Genomic DNA, 27,663 nt, shown 5'->3' with positions numbered 1-27,663 from the left:
CCAGACAGTATCATGGCAGAAAAGGAAATCCAGAGAACAGCAAAGGGCACTGAGGACAGTGATGATAGTGATGACAGTATTAATGGAAATCACCCTGCCTTCTCTGCTGTGGAGAGGTTAGTGGAGCTAATAATTTAGTCACTGTTCAGAACCATAATGTAGCGTGGGGAGTGAGGCAGGATGCAGAGACGAGTCATGACGAAAAGTTTATTAAATACAACAAACAAAATGAAACTAAAACACGAGGACTAAAACTATGTGAACAACACAAAACAATACAAGCAATAAACAGATTTATGCACAATAACGACGACTCTAACAAGGGCCAGGTGAAACACGTAACTGACTAACAAGGGAGGCGCGTGGCTATGTAGACACACACACACACACACCACAGGACATCACACGGGCATGGGGAGGAGTCTAGGAGTAGGGGGTCGTGCTGTGTTTCATAAAAGTCTTACATGTAATTGTTGTACGTGTATATTTACTGTACAACAATTTTTAAACAAAAATTAGGCTTACTTGGCTCTGACAGTAATCAGTTGTAGAAATATTTATGAAATAGTCACCATTTCATGAGTGGTGGTTACAGGGAAATATAAAGGGTTGGTCCCCAGGGATGTAGTTTTCTCCTGTAATTATGTGACAATACAGTTGTTTAGAAGATACATATAAAATATGAAATATAAGGTCCCTTATTCATTGTTAGGATGCAACACAAATTTAAACACCAAAGATTTTATTTCATGTAAACTTGAGGGGTAACATACCCTTGTAACACCCCCTTGCCATTAATTACTTCTGATGAGAGACAAAACCTAATACCTTATTATGCCTTATATGCCAAAAAACAAAAAACTGACAGGAAAAATATGCATAACCCTTCATCCACATGGGTCTTCCTTCCACAGAAAGATGGAAATGGAGAATGAAAACCAAATTTTGGGCAAAAGAAATGTGTATGGTTGCCCAGATCAACTTACTCATTGGCTCATCTTACCCCAATCTCCCCTACAATTAATAGTGCTAGAAAAATATTCCGACACAGTGTAAACCCCTTACTCCATATATGGGTATAACAGTAAAGTGAATCTCAGTCAGTGTAAATGTAACGGTAAGCGGTAAGAAGGCGGACTCGTGCAGAGAAGAGTGAGATATATTATAAGCAAATCCAAAATCAGAGTTGTTAAGGCAGTCCAGGGTTAAAGAGCCGATACATTGGTCAAGACGGGTAGATTCTCGACGCTTACCTGGGATCTCGTCGGCGTCAAAATACACGGGAACCTGCTTTTTCCGGGAACGATGACATGCCTGTGTACCCGCAACGGCAGGGGATTTGCTGTCTCTGGTTTGGTGACGCTGAGACGTAACAAACTCGGACTGTGTGGAAACAGCCGGAGTTTCATCCCAGGGGAACAACCACCTCCCAGAATCTCACTCTCTCGTTGCGTCCTTGTTGGGCTGTTCAATGTGGTTGTTTATTGACTCCGTGCATGCATGTATATTTGAATCATTGTGTATGTTACGTTTCTACTCCGTGCCTTTGTGTTTCCTAGCCTTCGTGTGTTTTTGTTTTGTTACCATGTATCCACGTACACTCCGTGTTGGCTCTATGACCCTGGACTACGACTACGACTCTGATTTTGGATTTGCCCATAATAAATCTTGCTCTTCTCTGCATATGCCTCCTTACCATTCACCGTTACAGTAAACCCCTCATTCCATATGTGGGTATTACAGTAGAGTGCTATTCAGTCACAATGTAAACCCCTCACTCTATATGTGGGTATTACAGTACAATGATATTCAGACACAGTGTAAACTCCTCACTCCATATGTGGGTATTATTAAAGTATTGAACTTTCACTCCAAATCCTGTTCTTCACAGAAACTACAGTGGTGAAGTGGTGGACAAACCAAAGACAGACCTCCAAGATACTTCTTCTGCTCACTGTTATACAGAACTAGGCAGAAAAATCTAATAATAATATTTACAATATATTTATGAATTTAAAAAACCTTTACTGACGCAAGGGTTTAAATTTGCTCTTCAAGTAATTCATATATTTAAAATATATTTACACTAAATGCTGCTGGCTCCTCCCCCAGTGCTGCTGATTCTGCCATCAGGATTGCTCCGCTTGGTAGAAGAGGGTCTAGAAAAGGTTCTTCAGGAAACACAATGCTTGAACAGAAACTGTTCAAGAGTAAAAAAAACGCTACAAAGAGAAAGTAACTAAGACATGTGAAGAAGGAACCTGCAAGGTTGGAGGGAGCGAAGTGTGTGTGATTGACACTCCAGATCTGCTGGACCCAGACCTCACTGGTGATCAACTTCAGCATGAGAAAGACAAGCTTGTGCATCTCTCTCAGTCTGGTCTCCATGCTGTTCTGCTCGTGGTTCCTATTGGAGAAAAGCTGCAGAATGAGGAGGAGATGCTGGAGTTCACTAAAGGATTATTTGGTCCAAACATCCAGAATTTCATCATGGTGCTCTTCACACATGGAGATGAGCTGGCTTTATGGCTTTATTAACACCAGCAAAGACAAAGTCCAAGTCATCGATTTACTGAGAAAAATTTATCTTATGGTAAAAAGACATGGAAGACAGTTCTGCATGGCTCAACAAAGAAAAGCCAGTATACAGACTGACACCAACTGTGAGTTTGCAAGAAATAATTACAGTATTAAGGATATGATGGAAATGAATCATAGTGATCTTACTGGTCTGTTTCTTTTCCAGTTTCACAGGCAGCTGCTGGATGGATGCAGCTTGGTGATGGAGTTCGTCAGCTCAGACTGGTGCTCATGGGAAAGACTAGAGTTGGGAAAAGTGCATCTGGAAACACCATCCTGGGAAGAAACGTGTTCCAGTCTGCCGCTAACTCAGCCTCTCAGACCAGAAAGTGCTGCTGTCACAAAGCCCTGAGGGCAGGCAGAGAGATCTCAGTCATCGACACACCAGGAATCTTTGATACCGAGCTGAGCAGAATGGAAGTGGTCACAGAGATAATGGGCTGTCTCCAGGTCCTCATGCCTTCCTCGTAGTGATCAGCCTAGCAGGCTGCTTCACCCGTGAGGAGAAGAGCACAGTAGACGAGGTCAAGAAGACGTTTCAGAACGCAGACAAATACACAATGATCCTTTTCACATACAAAGACAACCTGAAGCAGAACATTCAGCACTTCCTCGAGAATGGAGACCCTGAGCTCCGGGAGTTAGTGGCGAAATGTAGAAACCACTACCACTGCTTAAACAACACAGCCGCGAGCTACAGACAGTTCAAAGAACTGCTGGGGAAAATCGAGGAAATGGTGGCTGAGAATGAGGGGCGGTACTACACAGATGTGATCTACCAGGAGCTGGAGAGCACCATTCAGGACATTCAGGAACAGAAGCTGAAATAAAAAGTGGAACAGTGCAAAAAAGAGAATCCTAAAGTCTTCCTGACCGACTGGCAAAAAATATACTGGAAACTAATAGGGGAATCCAGATATGAAGCACAAAAGTTTGTGTGGAAGGACAGACACATTTTGAAGCTGGCAAAGGTATTTGGAGTGATGAAGATCTCAGATGAGGAGAAGGAGTGCACAATAAACACCACGGTGGAGAAAGGAATCCGAATGGCTCAGGCGCTACAGACAGCTATCAGAGCCTCAGTCAAACTAGCCAAGCAAAGAATGTGCGCTATCCAGTGACACATTGGCGTCATCCTTAACCTGAACATAGGCTCATGTCATTTAATAGCTGCTTGGCTGATGCATATGAAATGTACCCCTTGTATCTTAATATTTGCTCTGCTGGTATAGTGTTTAAAAATACTGCTCTAAAATGATCATACTTACAATGATGTATATACGTGTAATATATAGTGTATGTTCTTAATCACAGTGCAAGTATGTGTGGTAACTAGTCTATGTTCATAATGTGCAATGATAGTACATAAGTGTAATATCTAGTCTTCTCACTGCCATATCTAGGTAAACATTCTAAATTTTTTTAAACATTATTTATCCCAATTTTCAGACAAATTTGGTTGTTAATTCCCACTATGAGCTAGCTACGCCCCCCGAGATAATTTAGCTTCCTTTGACTCAGGGTCGAATCAGGGAACACATTATGGTAGGATGAGTCAGGCAACACATGAAAATGGGGTGAATCGTAGACCCCCATGATGATGGGGTGAATTCAAGGAAACTTGTGTTTGAATTTCATTACCTTTAATTCATTGGTGGTTGTATCATTTTCATTCATCTCACTAAATAATGGATCACAATGGAATCCATTGTCTTTGGACTTTTTGTATCATCTGTTTTGGTATTTATTACAGGCAACACACCATAAGAAGTGTGGGAATGCTGTTTTTCTTTTTAAATACGAAATGGTCTAATAAAATCAATACAATACCCTTCATCTCATTGGTGGTTGAATCATGTTCCCTTTATCTCATTGGTGGTTGCAACGCTGTGATCTCCTGAGGGAGAACGTGGCATCATAGTGCCATCTAATGGCCATAAAGAGAATTGCAGCAAAAACTTTTGTTCCCACCGTTTCAGATTCAGATACAAGAGGAGGTTTTTTAATGATTCACACGGGACACTAGACAAAAACTTAATACTGCCCAACACACACGCATACACACATTCTAATAGAATCTTTAACATAAATGAGCCTACATAATTGTCATTTAAAACTTTAATCAAAGTTTTTATACATTTTTAAAAAATATAACCTTCCTAAGAACTGACAGGTACCAAATTCAGTCAAAGATTTGTACATCTTCAAATATTCTAAACAAGCTCTAGCTATTGAATTCAGTTAAGAAACATTTCCCATCAAATCCTCTTCTATAGCAAACCTGCCTGTGTGAGGTCTGATGGTAGCACATCCCAGCAGGTTCATGTTTCCCGCAGCCATCTCCCAGTCACTGGTGATGCAGGCTTACAGAACTACAGCATCAACGATGTAAACGACTGGCTGTAAAAACACAGCTCTCACTGTTATACTAGTTTATTCTGTATTTCTTATTTATATGACTTTATAATAAGTTATTTAAGTTCAATAACTTCTTTTACATTATGTATTTTCAGGATTAACATCAAAGTGAAACAGTATAAAATCAGTGTGGTGTTGCACTGTCATAGCTGAAGATGTCCTAGAACACCCATCACAGGCCACACCCATGACTACGCCCATGGCCACACCCCTTAACCAGCAGGCTTCTCTTTGACATGAAGTCCATCATTTCTTCTTTTTTGCTCACCTGTTGTACCCTGCCTGACCTCTGACCTCCACTGATTCCGAGATCTGTGTGATCTACCGCCACCCCCCCCCGCCTCCCTGAATGTCTCTCTGGCTACAGGTCAGCGTTTGGCCACAGGCGGCGCTATAGCTCAGTGCGGGAGCGAGAGATGCGGGGGCCTTTCCTCATCTCTTTCCTCTTCTCCTCCTTCCTCCTTCGCTTCTGCTCTTCACGAAGAAGTTTCTGGAAGGCCTCTGCAGTGTGGAGCACCTGAGAGAGAGAGAGAGAGGAAGGTCATTGTAAAGATCTCTATTTGTACACTGTTTCTATCATAACCTATTTACACAACTTTTAAAATGACAAAGATTAAGAATAACGGTGTATGAGAATGCACGTGTGTGCGAGTACATGTCTGTGTGAGAGTACGTGTGTGTACAAGAGCGCATTTGTGTGTAGTGATCTCACATCGTCTCTCTCCGTACGGTAGGGGTTAGTGAAGTCTGGAGACTTCTCTGTAATTCCCAACTCCTGTGACATCTGGAGGGGGGGTTGAACCAATTGGGAGAAGACAGTGAGGGTAGAGATGGGGAGCACGAGAGAGAGAGAGAGAGAGAGAGAGAGAGAGAGTGAGAGACTACCTACACTGAGAGCAAGAGATTACCTACACTGATCATGTCTTTCTATCAAATTGTGAGCAGCAAAACTGTTCAGTAAAGTCAGAGCAACACTCGTAGGAAGTCTGAGTGTTATAGTTTGTGGTGGCTTTAATTAAAGGTGGTATCTGTGGGTATTTTAATTAAAGGTGGTATGTCTGGGTACTTTAATTAAAGGGGGGTATCTGTGGGCAATTTATGGCTAAGCAGCTGTGTTTAGCTGATGACTGTTTGCAGATGCTATTTCTGTCCCCACTACCCAGAGGTGCCCCACCCACCAGTGTGAGGACGTGCTGATGGGCCCCCCCCGCTGAACACCCCGGTCTGGTTGCAGAATCGCAGACCCCAGCGCAGCAGACCCCCCCACTCTGTGTTACGGTCGTAATAATGATGCACGATCCGCGGAAACCGCAATGCTACGTCACCGAAGAACGCTGTGTTCTCCACCACATGGGAGTACGCTGGGGGGAGACAGAGACTTTGAGAGCAGAGCAGTCAATGCAGCTCAAACCACACACAGCAGCAGCACATTATATATATTTACAGAAGCAAGACAAACACCTCACACAAGATTTCATAAACTCATTAAAAACCTACATTCTATTTTCTCAAGACAAACTGATAATGAAGATATATTGTGTGGGGATTTTAGGAAATTAGTTAGTAGTTTATAAAAACAGTCAAACTACATCTTAAACCATCCCAAAGTACATACAATTTGTCTGTGTGAGATCACGTGTGTATTACAGTACGTGTGTGTGCGCATAGAGCACAGTGAACGAGGTCACACACACACTAACCCTCTTTTATTTTGTCGTCCAAAGGGAATGGATCATCAGGCTGCATGTTAGCAGCTATGAGAACAGCTCGGGAGTCCTCCAATACCTACACAAAGTTTATTGTTGATAACAGCCATTTCAATAACAGTTGAAATTGCAGTATAAGACAGAACAATACTGCACATAAAGGGGACCAGAGGGACAGGAGAGAAGAGGAGAGTGAGTAGGAGTGAGAGGGGACAAAGTGAGGGGAGGAGAGTGAGAGGAACCTTAAAGAGGCCTTTGAGCATGATGTCGATGATCTTGTACTGCTGGTTGACGTCATTAAGCTCCACCAGGTTCTTCAGTGCATTCAGTTGATCCTTCCTCTTAGTCTCAAAGAGACGCTTATCTGATACACATTTAGGAAGAAGACCCTACACACACACGCGCGCACACACATGCACACGCACACATGCAGGGTAGGATACAGATCTCCAAATTGGAGTCATGTCTGGGCTGGTGTGTGTGTGTGTCGGACTCTGGTGAGCACACAGAAGCAGTGGCTGCCAACAGAAGCACAGCGCAAACACTCAGCATGGCCAGCAGGGGCTCCACTCCAACTCACCTGAAATACACACAGAAAAAACACATTGGTTAATGGAACAGAGGCAGGGAGCAGTGTGAAGTAAAGCCGGTCTGAGGTGTCTGGTAACGGACTAAAGACACCAGCATAAACCCTAATCCCTAAAACATAGAAAGCCAGTGGTGACGCAAGAGGTCGTCATCAACAATATCCTCACAGAATCAGAGCACAAACACTCACCCACAAACAGTCACTAAAAAGAACCAGGGTGCCAGACCTGGTGATATTGACCAACATCTAGGGTTCTGGGTGTAGAGTGGATATACCATTCAAACATAAGACATACAGCATTCCGTAACAGTTGTTGTGTATTACATTATCTGAATGTATTTTAAGCGCTCTGGTTTCAGTGCTGTAGATTTTATGCTGAAGTTTAAGCGCTATATGTTTATTACTGTATTTTAAACACTATGTTTAATGGTGTATTTTAAACACTGTAGTTTTAGTGCTGTAGTTTAATCACTGTAATTTTAGCTGTGCTAAAGCTCCTGTTCCTGTGTGATCAAGGTGTGCTGGACTGAGTGTCATCGCAGGACCACAGTGAGGGCGGAGTTTAACTGTACACAGTGGAACATAGAGTAGCTCACACTTTACCAGTTTTACAACCATTTGCCAAGCATGGTGCTGATTTCCATGGCAACTATGAATAAACAGAGAAGAAGCAGCTGAATGGTTGTCATCTCCCTCCCTCCTTCTATCCCTCCCTCCATCTCTCACTCTCTCCTGCACCTTCAGCCATTTATTTTTTTCATTCTCTAAGCAGTGCCTTGTCATCTCTCCTTCTGTGATTTTTTTGCCTCATCTCAAATCTAAAAATAAAAGCCAGTGAGATTAATATTTGATGTGTGCTGATTTCTGAGTTCTGAAGAGGAACATCCTACTGAACTATGAGCAGCATCACTAATACAGACCTAGAGGGAGGGAGGGGGAGAGAGAGAGAGAGAGAGCTGCAAGGAGCAGACAGATTTTCTACTTAATATTTCATCCTTCTGCTATAGTGACAGAGGAGATGATCAAGCAAAGAGACAGAACGAGAGAGAGAGAGAGTGAGAAAGCGAGAGAGAAGCGGACCAGATCAGTAGTTCACTTTAGATTTTAGCAAACCACTCCTTACTCAATAAAATGCTTTTGAACCAGAGTACATTAACAGTATGAATCAGGATAGATTAGAGGCAACAAGATACTTAAAGACTGGTATTATAGGCATCCTAAAGTAGGTTAGATTAGGACCGTGTGAATAATATAATCCCAGACACACCGCATCTAATCTAGCCTTAGAGACGCAATACAGAGCTCCAGGAACAAAACTGAGATGTTTGAGTTTGATGCGTGGCTCTGCATAAACAAAGCTTCCTGTTCCAACCCACCTTCTTTTTCTGGTCTAAAATAAACCTCTCCATTGACACTGTGGCAAGCAAAAATGTTCCCAAACCAGTTCTTCAAAAGCACCTAGACGTGAACACTATCACTTCACGGGTATGCTGGGCTACACAATATTATCGCTTGTTGAGATTTACGCCATTTTGCTGATGCTGTTATCCAAAAAACCTTAATTGGTACAGAGCAGCTCATCTGGTCTAGATTTAGACTTGGTCTAGAATCATTTACAGCATTTAGCTGACACTTTTATCCAAAGTGACAATTAGAGTAATAAGGGTCTTGCTTATGGGCTGAACAGTGGCAACTAGGTAGTGGTGGGGCTTGAACTCGCATCCTTCTGATTACAAGTCAAGTACTTTTACCACTGATCTTATTTATTCAACCTCCAACCAATCAACTTGTTTTACTGTGGGCTTTTAGCATCCTGTCCTCCAGAGTGCATGGTGGTTGATTGTTCAGCAGTCACACCATTGTACACAAATGCAGCACCTTCCTGTCCCACTGTGGGAGCACAAGGTATACCAGAGGACCAATCAGGAGCTGTCAACCATCTCCAGGAACACAGGGCCAATCACAACTCGCATGGAGGAGATAATGGACTTACCGTAACTTGCTGGTTTTGCACCTGGATAAGAGACAGCAGAGCAGGGTGCCTGTCTGAACTGGAGTGAGCATGCCCACACACACACACCACTCCCAGTCCTGGGGGAACTCAACTGAGCTGAAGCACATGACTCAACACTAAAGGGTTTGGTATAAAACCAGCTGAGTGTGTTGGGAGTCTGGTAGTGCCAGCGGTGGGACAGACATCCACAGGCACAGCCCATGGTACAGAACCTTGAGTGCTCAACATCACCTGCAGCCCAGATTGTTTTTTGTAGCACTTTAACTTCATCTGAGCAGGGAGTTAGGGGGAATGGAGTTTAGCTCCAGGTCAATAAGGAGTTAGAGAGGATGGAGTAATTGCAGACTCGGCTTGTGACAGCTGGCTCAGGGAACTGTGGGAAAGTATTTACTCAGAATTTTAAAAGGCCATGTTATCCTAAAATAGAGCGAGATGTCCGGTGCAACGGCTGTAAATCTACACTCCTGCTTACACTGGGATCGCATGCTGTGCTGAAGTCCCTGTGAGCTGGAGAAACCTTCAGTTACAGACTAAAGACCTGCTCATAGCCTAGACCAAATGTTCATCCATTCCCTTTAACTCCAATAAAGCATTTCACAAAAATACAGCAAAACATTCTAAACTACTCTAAAGCTCAAAATATCTTCCTTTTATTTAGGTCTGAGAGTGGAGTGTTCCTTTAAAACCTTCCTTTGCTTGTATCAGGTGTATACGTTAAAGAACGCAGTTACACAACGTAGAGCTGAGTCTCCTGCACCTAGACTGACCAGCAAGTAAATTAACCAGATACATATTAACTCAGTGGGTTACGATGCCTGCCATGAACACTCCAGACTCTTCGCAAAGCCTGCCGAATTAGGAGAGAGCGAGCAAAGCACATTATAGAGCACGGAATGGGGTTTAAAGTTGTACGTTTAACGAACACCTTCCCTCTTCTTATATCGCTGGCCTACACGTACACGAGGACGGCACAGCCCTACTGGACCAGGCGCCTGCGTTTAGGCTGTCCACTGCGTGGCGACTGATCAACTTATGTATTTGTATTAGTCTGCTCTGTAAATATGTACGTTGTAAATCGCGCAAGTCATCCAGCTATATATAAACCGAGCTCCATTTAACACCACCGAGGGTATTATACTAGCCAGACTGAAAGAAGGGATGTTCTTGCAGTCTTGTGAAGATGTGGGTTTCAGCTAGGAGCTTGCTGATGCAGCAACGTTTAGCTGAGCACAAGTCCACCTTTCCAGCTTTTAGAAATATAAAATCACGTCTGGCGTTACTTCGATTAGTAGCTGGCGAACGGTTCGGCTACAGACCTGGTGCATCCCTACTTAGCCGCCGTGATTCACGGCCGACCAGAAAACCGCATCCGATCCGCTTAGGCACAACCGTTTCTGCCCATCCTAGCAACATCTGGAAAATGGTCGCGGGACAGATAGAAGAGTGACTCGGTCACCCCGAGCCCACGACTGTAATACTTAAGTGATGTCAACCGAGCAAACACCGCACGGGAGGATGAATGACACGAGCTCGTGATTCACTTACCTTTTAAGCAGCCGCGGTAATTACACCGCACAAATATCCCTTATTCTTCTAATTTACACCAGTTAATGTATGACTAAATGTTCAAGTGACGAAGTCGAATTTGCAACTGTAATTTACATACTACCCGCGTGCACCAGTCCGCCGCTGCCACGCGTCTGTCGGTTGAACGTTTGACAGCTAATGATCTAGTGTTTCCACACGGAGTGGTTTTACTAGTACACAGCGCTCTGCCCACGTCTCGCTCCGCCACAGTAGCGGACACGTGCTTCAGTTCAAGCACAAGGCTTTAATTTCAACACTTCTCAAATGTTAAAGTTTGTAACGTTTAACAAAACACCAAAATGAGTTTGGTCATTCCAGAAATTAGCAAGCTTTTCTTACCGCGTAAAGTGCATGTAATAAAAGAACAATGTAATGTTAATATATCGCGAAAATCATAAACACATCCGCTTATAAATTAATAACTAAACATCTGACCAATGTTAAATCATCCGAACGCAATTTCATTAACAATCAACAATTTTACAACTTTTTCCAGTTAGGACACTGCATGTATCTGGGCTCACGATCCTTCCAGGCAAGACATGGCGGTTCAGGAGAGAGCAGGTCCACTGATGTTCTAGTTACACACTGAAGTCTTGTGTGTTCACTCTGAATTCAGCAGCACAGATGAACAGAGCTCCCACTCTACTGCCACCAGGTCAAGGTACAATACACATGTGTAGTCATGAACACACAATCAATCAATCTCTCTCATACAAACACATGAGTGCATACAGGATACACTACAGTGCTGGTCCTGGTCTCAGAGGGAGTAAGCTGACAGAGTGTATCCAACAAAGTGTTTATGCTCTGCTTTAACTTTTCAGAAAGAGAGAAAGCACTGCACTAGAGAGAGAGAGAGAGAGAAAATATAAGAAAGCAGCCCCTAGTTCATGGAATATGTTGCACCAGTGCTCTTAAGATTCAGGCTGATACAGCCATGGAAAAACTCTGCCCCGTTACACAGCAGAGGATACAAACAAACTATTAAAAGAAAACCCAGAGACCCTCACAGCAGACTAGTAAATCAGGAAATAAAACCACCGTCACCAATCTCATACAATATCAGAAAATTAGAAGACATTTTAAATAGGAAAAAATTGAAGACATTATCTAATAACCCAAAATGATGCAGATTTACACACAACTGCACATTCTATTCAAAGAAAAGAAACGCAACACTTTATACAGTCGCCGTCCACGTTAATAGGTACACATGTTCAATGGCTCATTAAGTTATCTATTCAGCCAATTACATGGCTGAAAGTTTCAAGTTTGGTTTATTCATCACATACATAGTCATACACAGTATAACTCGCAGTGAAATGGTTGAGAGTGCTCTGTCCAAACTGAGGAAAAGAAAACAGGGGTGCATAGAGAAATATAGATATTCTATATATGTAAAATATATATATGCAAAGAGAAATATATATATTCTATGTATGTACAAAATATATTAACAATGTATGTACAATATATGTATATTATGATTATATACACAATGTACAATGTATATGGTTGTGTATATATGTACACAATCTACAGAATGTACAGATCCATTTTGTAGAATAACATTTACATTGAAACTCAATGTATGTAAGTGTGATATGCTCAAGACCACTTGCTGAAGTTCAAACTGAGCATCAGAATGGGGAAGAAAGGTGATTTAAGAATGTGACATTTAATGCCAATTTAATATTTAAATGCCACAGCCTGGGTTGTGGTGGAACAGAAGATGTGCATCATGCATGTGATGTTATGTCAATATGGACCCAAGTCTCTGAGGACTTTTCTCAACACCTTGCTGAATTTGTGCCACGAATTAAGGCCATTCTGAAGGCAAAAAAGAGTGTATATCTGCCTGCACAACACGGGGGACAGTAAGTAGCCCGCCCACACACACACACACACACACAATTGTATTGCCCTATTTGTAAACACCTTTATGTATTTATCTTTTTTCATTTATCTTCTCATTCATGAGCATTATTTCAGTAATATTGAGGAAGACAATGCAGGACATAACCATGGGGCTGAGTAAGGTTTATCGGTGTAAATCCAGAACTGTGATCCTGTAACAGTCCAAGGCCCAGTAGCTGAGACACAGAGGCAAAACTAGACAACACAAAGAAACTAAACGTAGCAACAACATGAACAGACTCAAGACTTCCACAGAAAAAACACTGGAGCAAAAAGGGAATGCAATTAACAATAACCGACATACTAAAACAGTGTGTGTCTGTGTTACCTCAGTGAACAATAGTTTTTGTGTGTGGGTGTGTGTGTGTTACCTCGGTGACTAGTAGTTTCAGGATGTGTCTGGTGTTCTCTCCTAGCTCTTTTACTCCTCGCCTCTCAGCAGCTTCACACACGCACGCAACATCCGACTCCCACTGTATGTACCCTCTGGACCAGCGAACCAGCTACACACACACACATTCATGCATATACATGTAGTCATATACAGACACATTTACATTTTTGCCATTTGGCAGATTCTCTTATCCATAGCGACTTACAAAAGTGTTGTCATTTTACTCATAAAATGTATCTTAGTACAGTACGTTAGTCTAACATAGTAATGAACTAGAATATTGTTGAAATACAGGGATCAGTGCTGATGTCTAGAAGTGCAAAATACATATAAGCTCATACAATAATAAGTGCAATGATACAATGATACTCAGCATAAGAGCAGGGTCAGTGGTCATCTAAATATTCCACAAATAGATGTATCTTCAGTCTTTGTTTGAAGACTGCAAGGGACACATTGTAATGGCACTCAAACCCAAGACAGATAGGTGATGACCCCGACACTCTGCTGGGTGAGCTACAACACTTTAATGATGGCGGGTCTGTGTGCAAAACAGTTAGATCTTAGAACAGGTAAAACAAGAGAAGTAAAAAAAACAACAGTAGGGAATTGAACCCCGGCCGCTTTGTTGCGAGGCGAATGAGCTCCCGCTAGACTATGGTGGTCAAAGGAATGAAAGGCAACAAAACCGGAGGAAAAACTAAACACCACGCCGAGCATGGAAAAAGGGAAAACAATAGATGCCACGGGAAGAATGGCAGCACCGATGCACTGGGGAAAACCAAACTATCAAACTTCCCAAACAAAACCAGAAACAGGGACGAACTTTAGTGGCTCAGGGGAGCCTCAGGAGAGACAGACTTGAGAGGGAAAACTGGAGAAGATGTGCAAAAGCACAGGCACCCTTTGCAGAGCAGAATAGAGGTGTAGCACAAGGACACACAGACCTCAATACTCAGTTATCAGCTAGGAGCTTGGCTCAAAACTTTAGCAAAGACCCAGCACTGAGTGACTGGGTCACTGGGCTTATATAGACCTAGCCCAGCTGTTGGGCAACAAGCCTGATTGGTAGTGTACCTGACTCGAGGCCTCCCCCTGGTGGCCGGAGGAGGCCTCGGCCTGGTACCAACTCTTACACACATATTGCATTAACGTGTTTTTGGTGACTGGATCACATTCAGTTTCATTTGGCCATATGAAAAGCCAAATGTAAACACCCCAGGATGCAATGTGACTGAACTGTGATCATTTTGCTCAAACCACATTTGGAGGTGGTCAGACATGGAGCTGTCCTGACAGAGGATAGGCAGGATGAAGTTGTCCTGACAGGTGCTCAGTGGTTTACTTCACTTGTAATCGGAAGGTTGCCGGTTCAAGCTCCCCCACCTCCAAATTGCCACAATTGGGCCCCTAAGCAAGGGCCTTAACCCTTAGTTGCTCAAGTTATACTCAGTCATAATTGTTGCTTTAGATAAAAGCGTCAGCTAAATGCTGTAAATGTAAAGACATGAAACACATGTTAATGTAAGGTGTTAACAGGCACACAGACAATATGCATGTAGACATGAATGTGTGTGTGTGAGAGAGAATCTGAATCTTTCATTCACCAAGTATAAGGGATACATTTTGTCATGGTGTCACACCAGACATGAAAGTGCGAGTACAGGTGCAGGTACAATACAGCAGAGAAGGAAAAACAAAAGTAGAAATAGATATGTATGTAGTGTGTGCGCGCATGTGTTCTCACCAGTGTCAGTAAGCTGAGAGTGGCTGGGTGAGTGTGTATTCTCACCAGTGTCAGTAAACTGAGAGTGGCTGGGTGAGTGTGTCTTCTCACCAGTGTCAGTAAGCTGAGAGTGGCTGGGTGAGTGTGTCTTCTCACCAGTGTCAGTAAGCTGAAAGTGGCTGAGTGAGTGTGTGTTCTCACCAGTGTCAGTAAACTGAGAGTGGCTGGGTGAGTGTGTGTTCTCACCAGTGTCAGTAAGCTGAGAGTGGCTGGGTGAGTGTGTGTTCTCACCAGTGTCAGTAAGCTGAGAGTGGCTGGGTGAGTGTGTATTCTCACCAGTGTCAGTAAACTGAGAGTGGCTGGGTGTGTGTGTGTTCTCACCAGTGTCAGTAAGCTGAGAGTGGCAGGGTGCAGTAAGAGACTTTCCCCTGAGTTGAGCAGAGAGTACAGCAGGAAAAGATTCCATGGCTGACACACCACATGCTGGACTATATGAGCACACACAGACAACAGAAAAAATTAAACATAGAGTTTAAGATACTTTATACACACACACACACACACACACACACACACACACACACACACATACCTAGAGTTGGCCTCCTCCTGTGTAAAAAGTCAATCAGTGATCTCAGACAGTTCACAGACACACCGAGCAGCATCTCCTGCTTCTGCGCATGCACACACGCACACACACGCGCGCACACACACACGCGCGCACGCACACACACACGCACACGCACACACACACATTCACACACACACACACACACACACACACACACACACACACACACACACAAGTATTGAAATAGCCTTCAACAGTAATGCGAAGAAAAAAACTAAACACTGGAGAGAGCAAAAACAGATATACTGATTGTGTGTGTGTGTGTGTGTGTGTGTGTGTGTGTGTACCTGCAGTAGTAAATTCTGCAGGGCTGAAAGCAGACAGACAGTTCCACTGTAGCCCAGTGGATACAGAGATCCATCTACAGGCAGCAAGGGGCGCTGCAGCCCTCCACACTCTGACACACACACCACTGGAGAGGAAAAGTCCACATCCAACATGACCTGCACCAACCGCACACGACACACTAGTTGGAGGGGAGAAGGGGAGAGAGGGGAGGGACAGGGGGAGAGGGAGAGAGAGAGAGAGAGAGAAAGAGAGAAAGAGAGAGTATACAAACAGCCTTTGTCACAACACTTACTGATGTAATGTGTCCAGCATTGAGGCTGAATTAAATATACTGCCTTCTATGATCTCTTATTTGGTCAAGTATTAATACAGTATAATTAAAAACCTTGATCAATATGGCCATCCAACAATGCAGTGCAACAGAGAGGTCTGAAAATTTTATTTTGCTGGTGGCTACTGTCTTTGGACATAAACAAATATAAATGAAATGTTGTTTAAGGTTTTAGATGTTGCAGGTCATTATAAAGAATGTGTGTGTAGGTATGTCTTACTGAGTACTAGGCTGTCAGTGTTTCTTTTGCAGAATGCAAGGGTTTTAACAATACTGTCTAGGTCTAAACGCACACTTTTTTGGACCTGTAACACACACACACACAAAAAGCATATGAAAGCAGTCAACATTGAATGGTTCTGAGAGATGGTGTGTCTGCATGTATGTGACCTCCAAATTCTTTACATAAATTTAAATAAACAGTGGGGTGTGTGTGTACGTGTGTGCACGTGCCTCACCTCTGTGGAGTGTGTGTGTTGCAGGGTAATGACAGAGCTGAAGAGAAGGAGGGAGCAGGAGAGGAGAGGTGGTGGAGGAGAGAGAGGAGTGAGTGATGAAGACTGAGAGACATTCAGTAGAGACTCAAGAACCTCCATCACACCTGTATTACATAACAGCATGGACAGAGCTGATACATACACACACACACACACACACACAAATAAATTAATATATGTATAAGACAACTCTACATAATTTTAGATGCACTTAAATTTTGAACGAGTATGTGTGTGTGCGTGCGTGTTTGTGTGTGTGTGTGCATGTTGCCTTGATCAGTAGTGTGTGTATGTGTGTGTGTATGTGTGTGTGTTTTACCTCGATCAGCAGTGTGTAGAGGAGACATGGCTAGGCAGAAGTAGAGGTAGTTCAACGCTGGCAGCAGAAATTCTGAATTACTGCACCTCATCTTTCCAACAAGATTGCTCACTGTACACACACGTACACACATGCACATACACCCACACACTGCACCATTAGACAAACATGGCCTTTAAAGTGAATCTTCACCCCAGAATGTTAATGGAGCAAAACTGCTCAGTTAAAGGGAACTTTAACTCCAGAGATGTACTGTGCACCACACTGAGCAAATGGATGATTTCTTTAATATTTTCAGTTTCAGTTTTTTGAAGACATCATATTCAAGTTTAAAATCACCTCCTGAAACAGCATGTACCCATGTACTCATCTGAATATGGTCAGATTTTATTTGTAGGTCTTTAAGTTTCAAGTTTCAAGTTTGGTTTATTTGTCACATACATAGTCATACACAGTACAACACGCAGTGAAATGGTGGAGAGTGCTCTGTCCAAACTGAGGAAGAGAACCAGGGGTGCATAGAGAAAAAATATATATATACAGATAAATATATATTCTATGTATGTACAAAAATATATTAACAATGTATGTACAATATATGTATATTATGATTATATACACAATGTACAATGTATATGGTTGAGTATATCATAGTTAAGTGTATGTGAGGCTCAAAAAGTTCACACAAGTGTTTGTGTGCATGTGACCTCACCGTGATAAAGCAGTTTGAAGTCTGTGTTGTCCATGTCTCCCTGATCTGAGGAGCTGTAGTGAACTACACACAACATCTGGAGCACCAGAGACAAGCAACCAGGAACTTGGGGGGACAGAGAGAGAAAAAGTAAGAGAAGGAGACAGAGAGAACGAGTTAGAGGAAAAAAAGGAAAGGTGTGTGTGTGTGTGTCTGTATGTGTGATCCCTCTGCCTGTGCTGTTGTCAGTGCTGTCACAGGTGTCTCTCTGCAGGAGCTGCAGCAGGGCTGGTTTGAGCAGGGCCGAGAGAGAGGGGCTACAATCTTGCTCCGCCTCCAGGTACCGCTGCAACACGCCCACTGCACGCTCTGCTACTGTGCCCTCAGAATCGCAGACTACACTCTAAAGCAGGTAAGAAAGTGTGTGAGAGAGAGAGAGAGAGAGAGAGAGAAACTGATCTCACCAGCAGGATTTGTGCAGTGGTACAGTGAGAGAGACAGCAGAACTGATCTCACCAGCAGCATTTGTGCTATAGGAGGGTTTCTCTCCAACAGCTCCAGCAGGACTGAGTTCTGTTCTGGATCTGAGTGGCTGCATCCCTCCTTTCTAATCAGACTAGGTTCTGATCCACCTGCCAGCCACCCAGCCAGAGCCCTTGCTCCGAAACGCTCGGCCAGTTCAGGGTAGCGAAAGATGAAGCGCAGGAGTGAAGGATGAGGTGAGGAGAGAAGAGAGAAGGAGAAAGGAGAGGAAGACAAGGCCTTAATGATGCTGTTCAGAGGAGTCTAAGAGAGAGGAGGAAGATCTGGTTTAAATGACAGCTCATAATGACAAAACTCCAGTTCACATATTTGGTTGAAAAATATTACCCTGTACCACCATGCACTGTACTACAGTATATTTCACTACATTACACTCCTATTACACTTTGGAATATGGCAATATCATTATAAAATGAAATTTGTTAACCAGTCGAGATCAGGCCTGCTCTTCTTTTGCAGTGTGTTACCCAGTCTAGATCAGGACTGCAGTTGTTAGTGTGTGTGTGTTGCCCAGTCTAGATCAGGACTGTAGTTGTTACAGTGTCTGTTACCAAGTCTAGATCAGGACTGTAGTTGTTACAGTGTCTGTTACCAAATCTAGATCAGGACTGTAGTTGTTACAGTGTGTGTTACCCAGTCTAGATCAGGACTGCTGTCCTGTGTGGCTGTCAGTAGATATAGTGCTGACTGCAGTACTGATGGAGGGAGGGAATCACACTGCTCCTGCATCACAAACATAAAGTGCACTACAGAAGAGAATACGGTAGCATCAGGCAGCAACCTGCAAAACACACACACAGTTTTATGTTCTTTTTTTCAAGAAAGGCATAAAACCAAAACCAAATGTACACATACTGACAAGCAAAGCAAAACAACAGACACACACACACACATACCTGTCTCCATGCACCAGTGAGAGATACAGCAGGTGCAGTAAGCAGTATTGTGTGTTTTGGCTGACTGTTCGAGCCTCACTCAGCATCAAGGGCCACTCACACACTCGACAGCACAGAGACGGCAAACATTCCCGTAATACATACTCCACCTCCTCCACACCTTGGAGCAGGAAGAGAGAGACAAGATCTGTGACAAAACTAATGGAAGAAAACAAACACACACACAAACAAACAAACTGGACTCACTCACACAAATCGCCACCAGCCTGGACAAATGCACACTAACACAAATTTGCACAACCTTGGTGGTGGGTGCTGGTGACAGGGTCTGGCTGTGAAAGCAGACATGTGCAGAGTTTCAGAAGAAAACCACAGCAAGCTGCATTTAGAGATTCGTGTCTGTAATGACACAGAGACCCATCTAAGCAAAAGCTTTTCTTCCCTAAAAGGAAAACTGTCACATTTAAATTTAAATCATTTCCTTTTAAGTCTGACACGCACACAGCACACAAAACATGTGCACTGTATAATGATGAATGCTGTTTGTATTTGTGCAAGACTGTGTGCTGTGTTCTGTACCGATTTCCTGAACACAGTACAGCTTGGTTTTCTACAGCCAGTCGAATGAAACCAGATGAAGCTGAGAGAGAGAGAGCAAGCGAGCGAGAGAGTGTGAGAGAGAGAGAGGATGGGGGGGGAGTAAGAGGAATGAGCAAACACATTAAGTGGGATATGAAGAGGACTGATAAGTATTCCAAAAAACAAGTTTATTTAAACAAACTCTCTAACTGTTCCTGAACTGTGATCTTTTCAGTTTTCTTGTTCTCACCAGTGTGTGTGTGTGTGTGTGTGTGTGTGTGTGTGTGTGTGTGTGTGTAGGGGTCTCACCAAGCTTGTTAGCAAAGTCGGGCATTAGTGCAGGACAGAGAGAGAACTGCAGAGACAGGATTGAAAACAACAGCTGCAGCACCTGAGGACAGGGGCCTCGCTCACACACCCGCTACACACACATCACATACACACACCTCAGACACACACACACACCACATACACACACCTCAGACACACACACACACACAAAAAAAAGTACTGTGAAGTTAAGAGTAAGAAGAGAAGCGCAGTGACATTACTGTGTACATGTCAGTATTCAAGGTGTGTATCATGGTCTGTGTGTATGTGTGCCTGTGTGTTTGTATCTCATGGTGGATATGTGTGTGTTTAACCCACAGTAACAGTAGGAATGTAGACTGTATCACAGCACTGCAGCAGATGCACACAGAAAGACTGCATCATGTCCTCATTCTGTTTGTCAGGTGCTTTAAACACATTCTCCCTCACATTGACCTCAGTCACACACTCCTCCGCCAGCCTGGACACACACACACAGTCAGTGCTAAATTAATCTAAGATAAGAGCTAGCTGCCTTAAAAAATAGTGAAATCTCCTGAATTGAGTTACCTGCAGGCATCCAGAAAACAGACCAGGGCTTGGATTAAAAGCACTCCTGCTTTAGAAGACTGGCCACCAGAACCGTAAAAACACCTCTAACATGCATACACATGCACAGACAGGGTAATGATCAGGCACCCATCATGAAATATGTAGCAAAGACCAACATGTAAAGCAAAATATATGGCCACACTTACTATGTCCCCCAAACACACACACATACATACTCTGTGTTGTGAGGTAGTGTGTAAGGGCAGCTCTTTGCATCTAGCTGTCACAGTCTCCACAATCCTCTTCAGCTCTCCATAATGCACTGGACTGGACTGATGATGCGTCCTACACACACACACACACACACACACACACACACACACACACACACACACACACACACACACACACACTTATTTATTTGGGTTTTGCTCCCTTATACTATGAGACATAAAATCAAGCTGGATCAGTGGTTTAATGATAATCTGTGCTTGTGTGTTTATTTGTGTGTGTGTGTGTTCAGTCATTTATGTGGTCACCTGAGCAGTGCAGCAGCTGCTCGTGTAGCCTGAGTGGCTACCTGGAAGCAGGATGAGGCCACACCCCCCACCACTACCTCAGCCACGCCCACAAACCCTGGGCTAGTGGGGAACAGACGCACACCTTTTGGCTGCCTGAAAGACACAAAATAATCTTAACGAAATCATAGTTAAATCAGAGATACACAGTGGGATGAAAACCTACCAGTAAAATGTGAATACTGTGTGTGTGATTAAGAGTGTGTGTGGGTGTGTTTCCTCGCAAGTATAACTGTAACCAGCCATAGACACTGTTTGTGTGTGTGTGTTACCTCTCCAGTATAGTTGTAAGTAGCCGTAGACCCTGTTTCTGCACCTCCAGATTAGACAGCTTCAGTGCAGCCTTAAGACTACGAACAAGAGACTCAATGCCTAACACACACACACACACACACACACACACACACACACACACACACACACACACACACACACACACACAGAGTGCTTGTGTCCTCACTAAGGTACCTACGGAGCGTGTGTGTGTGTGTGTCTGTATATATATATATATATATATAAAAAAAGACGTAACAAATATTATATATAATATACATATATAAAAACTTAGTACTTATCAACTGTGTTGTTACTTATCAACTGTTATTGTTATTTATCAAATGAGTTGTTACTTATCAACTATGTTGTTACTTATCAAATGTGTTGTTACTTATCAACTGTTATTGTTAGTTATCTACTGTTACTTATCAACTGTGTAATTTATCTTATTACTTATCAATTGTGTTGTTACTTATCAACTGTTTAATTATCAACTGCTTTTACTTATCAACTGTTATTGTTGCTTATCATCCATCGTAGTTACTCATCAATGGTGTTACTTATCAACTGTGTAATTACTTATAAACGGTGTTGTTGTTACATAACTGTATATGCTAAGTATTTTAAATATTGCACTACTATTGATTCATTGAACTTTTTGTACTCTTTACTGTTCTGTATTGTACTTGTGCTCATGTTCTAACTCTTTCTAGGTATCAGCATTGGCTCCTGTATCTAACAGTGTCCTCATTCAATGGTTTCTTGAACGCTAACCTACTGCACTGACTAGTATACATTCTATGAGTAGATGACAAAGTACTTTTGTAAATCGCTCTGGATAAGGGCATCTGCTAAATGCTGACAATATAAATGTAAGGGTAGTTATCAACTTCATTTACATTTCGTAAGCACTGCAGGCATGTTCATGTGTTTCAGTACTGAGGTTAGGGCCACAGAGGAAAGCAGTGTCTCACCGTAGACAGAGTGGCAGTGAGAGAAGAAGAGAGGCTCCTGACAAAGCAGGTGCAGGCAGTCATACACACACCACAGCACCACCTCACTGCTGCTGCTAACACACTCAAACAGGAACTCTATCCCACATAGACAGAGGGTGGCACAGAGAGGAATGAGAAACAGGTAGGTATGCTGACACAACAATGATAAGAATATACAGCTTTTGGAGGGCAAAATGGACCCGTTTCATTTCCAGTAGTTTTAGACAGATTTATCCCCAGCACTGTCACATTCTTAACACTTTAATACTAAAACTCTTTACATGAACTTTACATCGTCAAATTTACATAAACAGCTGAGAAGGCAGGGAATGCAGGGAAGAAGGCAGGGAATGTTTAAGCCATAAAACAGAAGCTGACCTGTAAGAGATGAGTGAACATTCATGTCCTATAACTGTATTTTGTTTTTGTCCTGTATTACTATTGTTTATTTAATGACATTTTGCACTATATTGGACTGTTTGCACTTGTGTAGCATGTTGTCTGTTGCACTGTTGTTTTTATGTTGCAACCATGGTTCTGGAGGAACATTGTCTTGTTTTTGTTGTGTACTTGTATATAGCTGAAATTACAATAAAACCTCTTAAACTTGAAGAATTCTACTTATGATGTAACAATAGCATTTAGCACATTCTGACAACAGCTGTGCAATCCAGAATCCGGGAATACTAGATCATTCCACAAAACTCTCTTGTATAGGTTATATTGGAGAGGTCAGTCCAGGACTTGGGAAAACTGGTACAGTGGTTTGTTGTAAAACTGATTCAGGGCAAAGATGTATAGTATCAGTTCTTCAACTAAATTTGATCTAATGAGATTATGATACTTTGCAACTTACTGCTGGTTTTGTAGTGTCAGTATGTCATGGAGAGCTAATGTATGTCCTAGTATTCCTGTCCCTGATACCAGTGTAGTTACTCTCACAGTCTAAATGCTGCTGTCAACTTCAGAAGATATATATATAAACATTTCACAGTTAAAAAAAAATAAAACGAACATTCCTGCACCGATGAGAGGTTTAAATGTTGCCCTTAGACAGATGGACAAGACACAGTGGAAACCAGCAAGAAGAGTTCACTACCACCTGAAAAACATTCCCACATACTCATTCTACAACCCATTAACAACGTTGAAAAGAAATCTACCACTAGTGTCTGCCTTCACAGATACTGTCTGGCTACTTTTCTTCCATGTTTGGTAAAGTCATTTCATTTGATCAGCTGTAGGGGGCGACACACACGAGGGTGCGAGCCTGAGTGTAGTGCAGTGGTTCTGACCAGGTATGTCCGCCTGTATGAAGGGGGCACAATACTGGCTGGGCGAGTGGACCAGCACAGAACTCACGCACTGAACACTGGCCACCTGCAATGACTCATCACCACTCAGCAGCAGCTGAGAGAGGGAGACGGAGGTGAAAGATGGATGAGAAAGATGGGGGGAAGAGTAAGAGATCATTCAAAAAGACTGAAGTCTGAACACCTTACCAGCAGACAAAGACAGACAAGATAAATTTGCGTGCGTGCGCACATGTGTACCTTCTTTAGGGTGAGTGGAAGAGAGCAGTGCTGCAGTTTGAGTTGGGTACAGTGTGACTCTTCCTCTTCATGCTCCTCTTTCTCACTGTGTGTCTGATTCATCAATAAACACACATTTTCCGCATTCCGTAAAACCAATAACAGCAACCCTAAACACACATACACACACACACAAATGTATTAATGCGCAGATGGTTTCAATAACCATGTAACACTGCCATGCTACTGAATATATCAGACTGAACACTTCTTTCTTACATGCTTATATATCCTCTTTTGTTCTAATATTTTCTTACATTCGAATATTTTTACTATATTTTTGTGCTTATACTCCTGACATACAAAATTTTTTATTTCTCTAGTATTTTTTCTCTTTCCCTCTCTCCCCCCACCTATCCCTCTATATACCCCTCCACTCAACACTCCCTCTCCCCCCTCTCTCACCGAGGCTGTTAATGGTGAGCTGGAGTGAGCTGGCATGTGTGAGTGTTTGCAGCAGTAACACACACACTCTGTCTCTGAGCGTGTGAGACACAGACTGGACTGCAGCCTCAGACGCCCACACCCCACGCAGCACATAACACACTGCAGCCTTAAGCTCCTCATCAGGGTTCAGCAATCGTAAACACACAGCCTCTAGCACACACACTGGGGAGAGCGAGTGAGAGCGAGAGAGAGAGACGCAAGACAGAGAGATGCACGGGGACAGAAAGGAGACAGAGAGACAGAGAGAGAGAGAAAAGAGTGAGAGCGAAAGTGACAGAAAGAAAGACAAAGGGGTCAGAGGCAGAGAGGGAAATAAATGTATCAATATTAAAAAAACAGTCTAGAATATCCAGTGTGTGCTACACTTATTCATAATCATATCAATTTGTTTGTGTGTGTGTGTGTGTGTGTGTGTGTCTTACAGTGGACTGTGGTCAGCATTAGGGCTACATCAGGAATTGCATCCACCAGTTTCCCCAGAAACGTGACACACAGGAGAAAACCCCTCACACCAGCTCCCTCACACAACTCAGAGAGAAAGAGAGACAGAGAGAAACATGGAGAGAGAGAATAGAAAGATGGAGAGAGAAGAAAGAGAATAGAAAGCGTGAGGCAGACATAACAGCTACAGAGCAGGGCATGTCTCTGTGTGTGTGTGTTTGTGTGTGTGTGTGTGTGTGTGTGTGCGCGTGTGTCTCACCTGTGTTTGAAGTTCATGTAGAACATGTTGCACAAGCTTTTCCTTCTTCACTTCCAGCAACAGTTGAACCAGCACTAACACAGGTGCACACAAACACATACAAATACACACACACACGTGCAGGTTTATTTTATCTCATGCTGAAAGTTACAGAGTGCAGTGCTCCCTGCCATGACCATCAATAACATTAGAGAAATAATATATAACAGTAGAGACTTGACCTACAGGAGTGGTCTATAATGATAGAGACATGGTCTATAATGGTAAAACTACGGTCTATAATGTTACTTCATAGACAAAAATAGGCGTCTATGATGGTACAGATGTGGTTTATATAAGAGGGCTTCTGTAGCATTTGAAAGGTGGTCTATAATGGTACAGTTGGTCTGTCAGGATAGTGATAAGGGCTACAGTGGAAGAGCTGTAGTCTGTAATGCTACTGAGATTATGGCTGTGTTCGAAATATTCTACTACATAGTACTTACATACTGACTGTGCCCCAAATCAGTACTCTTTTTTGAGTTCTTTTCCAGTACTCAAAAGATACCCAGATGATATGCTACTCCAGCCAAATATTCTAGTACATGACCAGAGCTATCTTCATGTGTACTCTAACCTGTCATGTTAAATGGTGGCAAAGAATCTCTCAAAAGTGGGTGGAACCTTCATACGTTGATGTGACCTCATAGTATTGTTTGCGTTTTTCACATACTGGACACTATACTGCAGACTACAACAGGGACCAGTATCCCATATATACTGAGTACATTACACTGTATACAGTAATGTAGTATGCCATTTCAAACAGATGTCATTTTTCTTTGTGTCCTCTCACCTTGCATGACTTTTTCTAGTGTGGCTGGTTCTCCAACAGACTGTAGCATCTCTGTAGTGGATGAAACATAAGAGAATATGGGAGGAAACCTAACCCACCCAATACCCTGCTGATTCAGGGAACTGTTAAGAGTTGCTAGTTTATTAGCAGTACAATATATAGTCCCCTACAGTTTATTACAAGAGAACACTCCTACCACCTTTCTAAGTAGGAGGTGGGGAGTGTGTCTTACTCAGTAAGGACGTGAAATACAGAGGGGATGTGTCTTACTCAGAAAGAAGGACATGAAATACAAAGGCGGCCTGTCTTACTCAGTAAAGAGGATGTGAAATGCAGAGGGGGTGTGTCTTACTCAGTAAGGAGGAGGTGAAATGCAGACACACCCTTTCGTCCTGCTCCAGGATCTCCCTCATGACCCCAGCACTCTTCAGAAGCTCCCCAACACCCGTCAGTGCCACAGACCTCCGCACAGTCTACAGCAGCAACATACACAACACCCTCAAAACAGAGTCTAGAACAGCTGAGCCACAAAACTGAGTCCAGACAGTCTAGAACAGCAATGTTAGACCACAAATCAAACTGCTGTTAGCTTACTAGACAGTTCCTACTTCCATACAACCAGCACGAGCTACTGACTAAACAGCAAAACAATTTAAGTGGACAGTTCACAGAAGGCCTAAAACTAGTTTTAAAACAAAAAGGTAAATATTACCGAGACATCCTCTCTGTCCATCATTTCTATAACGCAGGCGATACACACCATTGCACCGTCACAAGCTCCCGCGCGTACAGACCACCTCGGATCGTGTCTGAGGTGAATTTTCTCATAGGTAACGTCCACCGTCGTCATTTTTATTTTGAAGCAATTTACTCACCATGGAGTAATTTACCTAAAGATTTACCTCACAATGTATACATTAGGGATAATGCAAAGAGCTAGCTAGGTTACAAAAGCTGCTGGTTTCCCTTTTAATTCAGGTACCTAGCTAGGCAGCTAGCTAGCTAACGTTAACTTAGTTAACGTAGTTCGTTGGTTAGCTCGATGTTCGACCGTATCATTGCAACTAAAAAAAAAGAATAAAGAAACATTTCAATTCCTGTGGTGCAGTAGGCTACTTTTATATCCGTACATTCGTGAGTTCATAGATAACGCCAGCCAGGCCAAAACACGCTCCATTTCCTGCTGGTTAACTTTAGCTGTGACCGTTTGGCTTAGCCGCACGCGATCTAGATCCCGACAGTCCAGCGACGCGCACGAGGTGAAGACGTATGGCGTCGTCAGGATCCGCGAGCGTTGTGGCAATTACATAATTGAATTACCTTATTAAATCTAAATCCTGTCATACATGCCTCGTCATTGCGTGGAATAATGTTTTGACACACATACACACAATGTCTTGACACATTGTCTTTTATTTATTGATTTAGCGTTAAAGAAAGGGGATCTGTCCACAGCTACCTTTAAACAACGTTTCGCAAATAATTATGTTAGAGTATCCACCAATTTCTTGAAAGCAAAAGGGAATTGCAGGTTCAGACAATTTAGAATGCACATGATAAACGTTTTCCGCAATATGTTTAAAATTAAATGTTGCAAAATGAAGACGCTTCCACAAGAAATAGCCACCATAAACCATCCACTAAACTGATACATTTGTGACATACTGACT

At 42.8% G+C, this 27,663-nt stretch overlaps 2 protein-coding genes and 1 pseudogene across 2 annotated transcripts; 1 reads left to right on the top strand and 2 right to left on the bottom strand.

Annotated features, from left to right (window-relative positions):
- The first annotated feature begins 12 nt into the window (after positions 1 to 12).
- LOC113587906 lies at positions 13 to 3,701 on the top strand (annotated as a pseudogene).
- An 859-nt stretch (positions 3,702 to 4,560) lies between these two features.
- Positions 4,561 to 10,601, bottom strand: LOC113587914 (coiled-coil domain-containing protein 134). The gene is given in 8 exon segments (XM_027026864.2): positions 4,561 to 5,515; positions 5,711 to 5,782; positions 6,177 to 6,206; positions 6,208 to 6,359; positions 6,699 to 6,783; positions 6,947 to 7,068; positions 7,148 to 7,284; positions 9,287 to 10,601. Coding segments are annotated over 7 exon segments (696 nt in total). The 5' UTR covers positions 7,257 to 7,284; positions 9,287 to 10,601; the 3' UTR covers positions 4,561 to 5,389.
- Positions 7,827 to 26,843, bottom strand: LOC113587909 (meiosis inhibitor protein 1). The gene is made up of 30 exons (XM_035525045.1): positions 26,706 to 26,843; positions 26,346 to 26,466; positions 25,994 to 26,044; positions 25,159 to 25,232; positions 24,881 to 24,986; positions 24,417 to 24,620; positions 23,973 to 24,121; positions 23,715 to 23,829; positions 22,399 to 22,515; positions 21,421 to 21,520; positions 21,110 to 21,244; positions 20,589 to 20,672; positions 20,358 to 20,499; positions 20,019 to 20,130; positions 19,710 to 19,770; positions 19,432 to 19,562; positions 19,131 to 19,290; positions 18,868 to 19,015; positions 18,208 to 18,477; positions 17,926 to 18,094; positions 17,713 to 17,817; positions 17,001 to 17,111; positions 16,665 to 16,812; positions 16,405 to 16,427; positions 15,853 to 16,031; positions 15,527 to 15,608; positions 15,316 to 15,422; positions 13,186 to 13,317; positions 11,630 to 11,740; positions 7,827 to 7,859 (listed from the first exon to the last, which is right to left on the bottom strand). Exons 1-30 carry the CDS (start codon positions 26,841 to 26,843, stop codon positions 7,827 to 7,829), a joined length of 3,618 nt encoding a protein of 1,205 aa, XP_035380938.1.
- Positions 26,844 to 27,663: the final 820 nt, after the last annotated feature.

Source organism: Electrophorus electricus, chromosome 4, assembly GCF_013358815.1.
Source record: "Electrophorus electricus isolate fEleEle1 chromosome 4, fEleEle1.pri, whole genome shotgun sequence".
In the NCBI taxonomy this organism is placed as follows: Eukaryota; Metazoa; Chordata; class Actinopteri; order Gymnotiformes; family Gymnotidae; genus Electrophorus; species Electrophorus electricus.
Note: the sequence above shows the minus strand (reverse complement) of the source record. Positions and strands in the feature narration are given on the sequence as shown.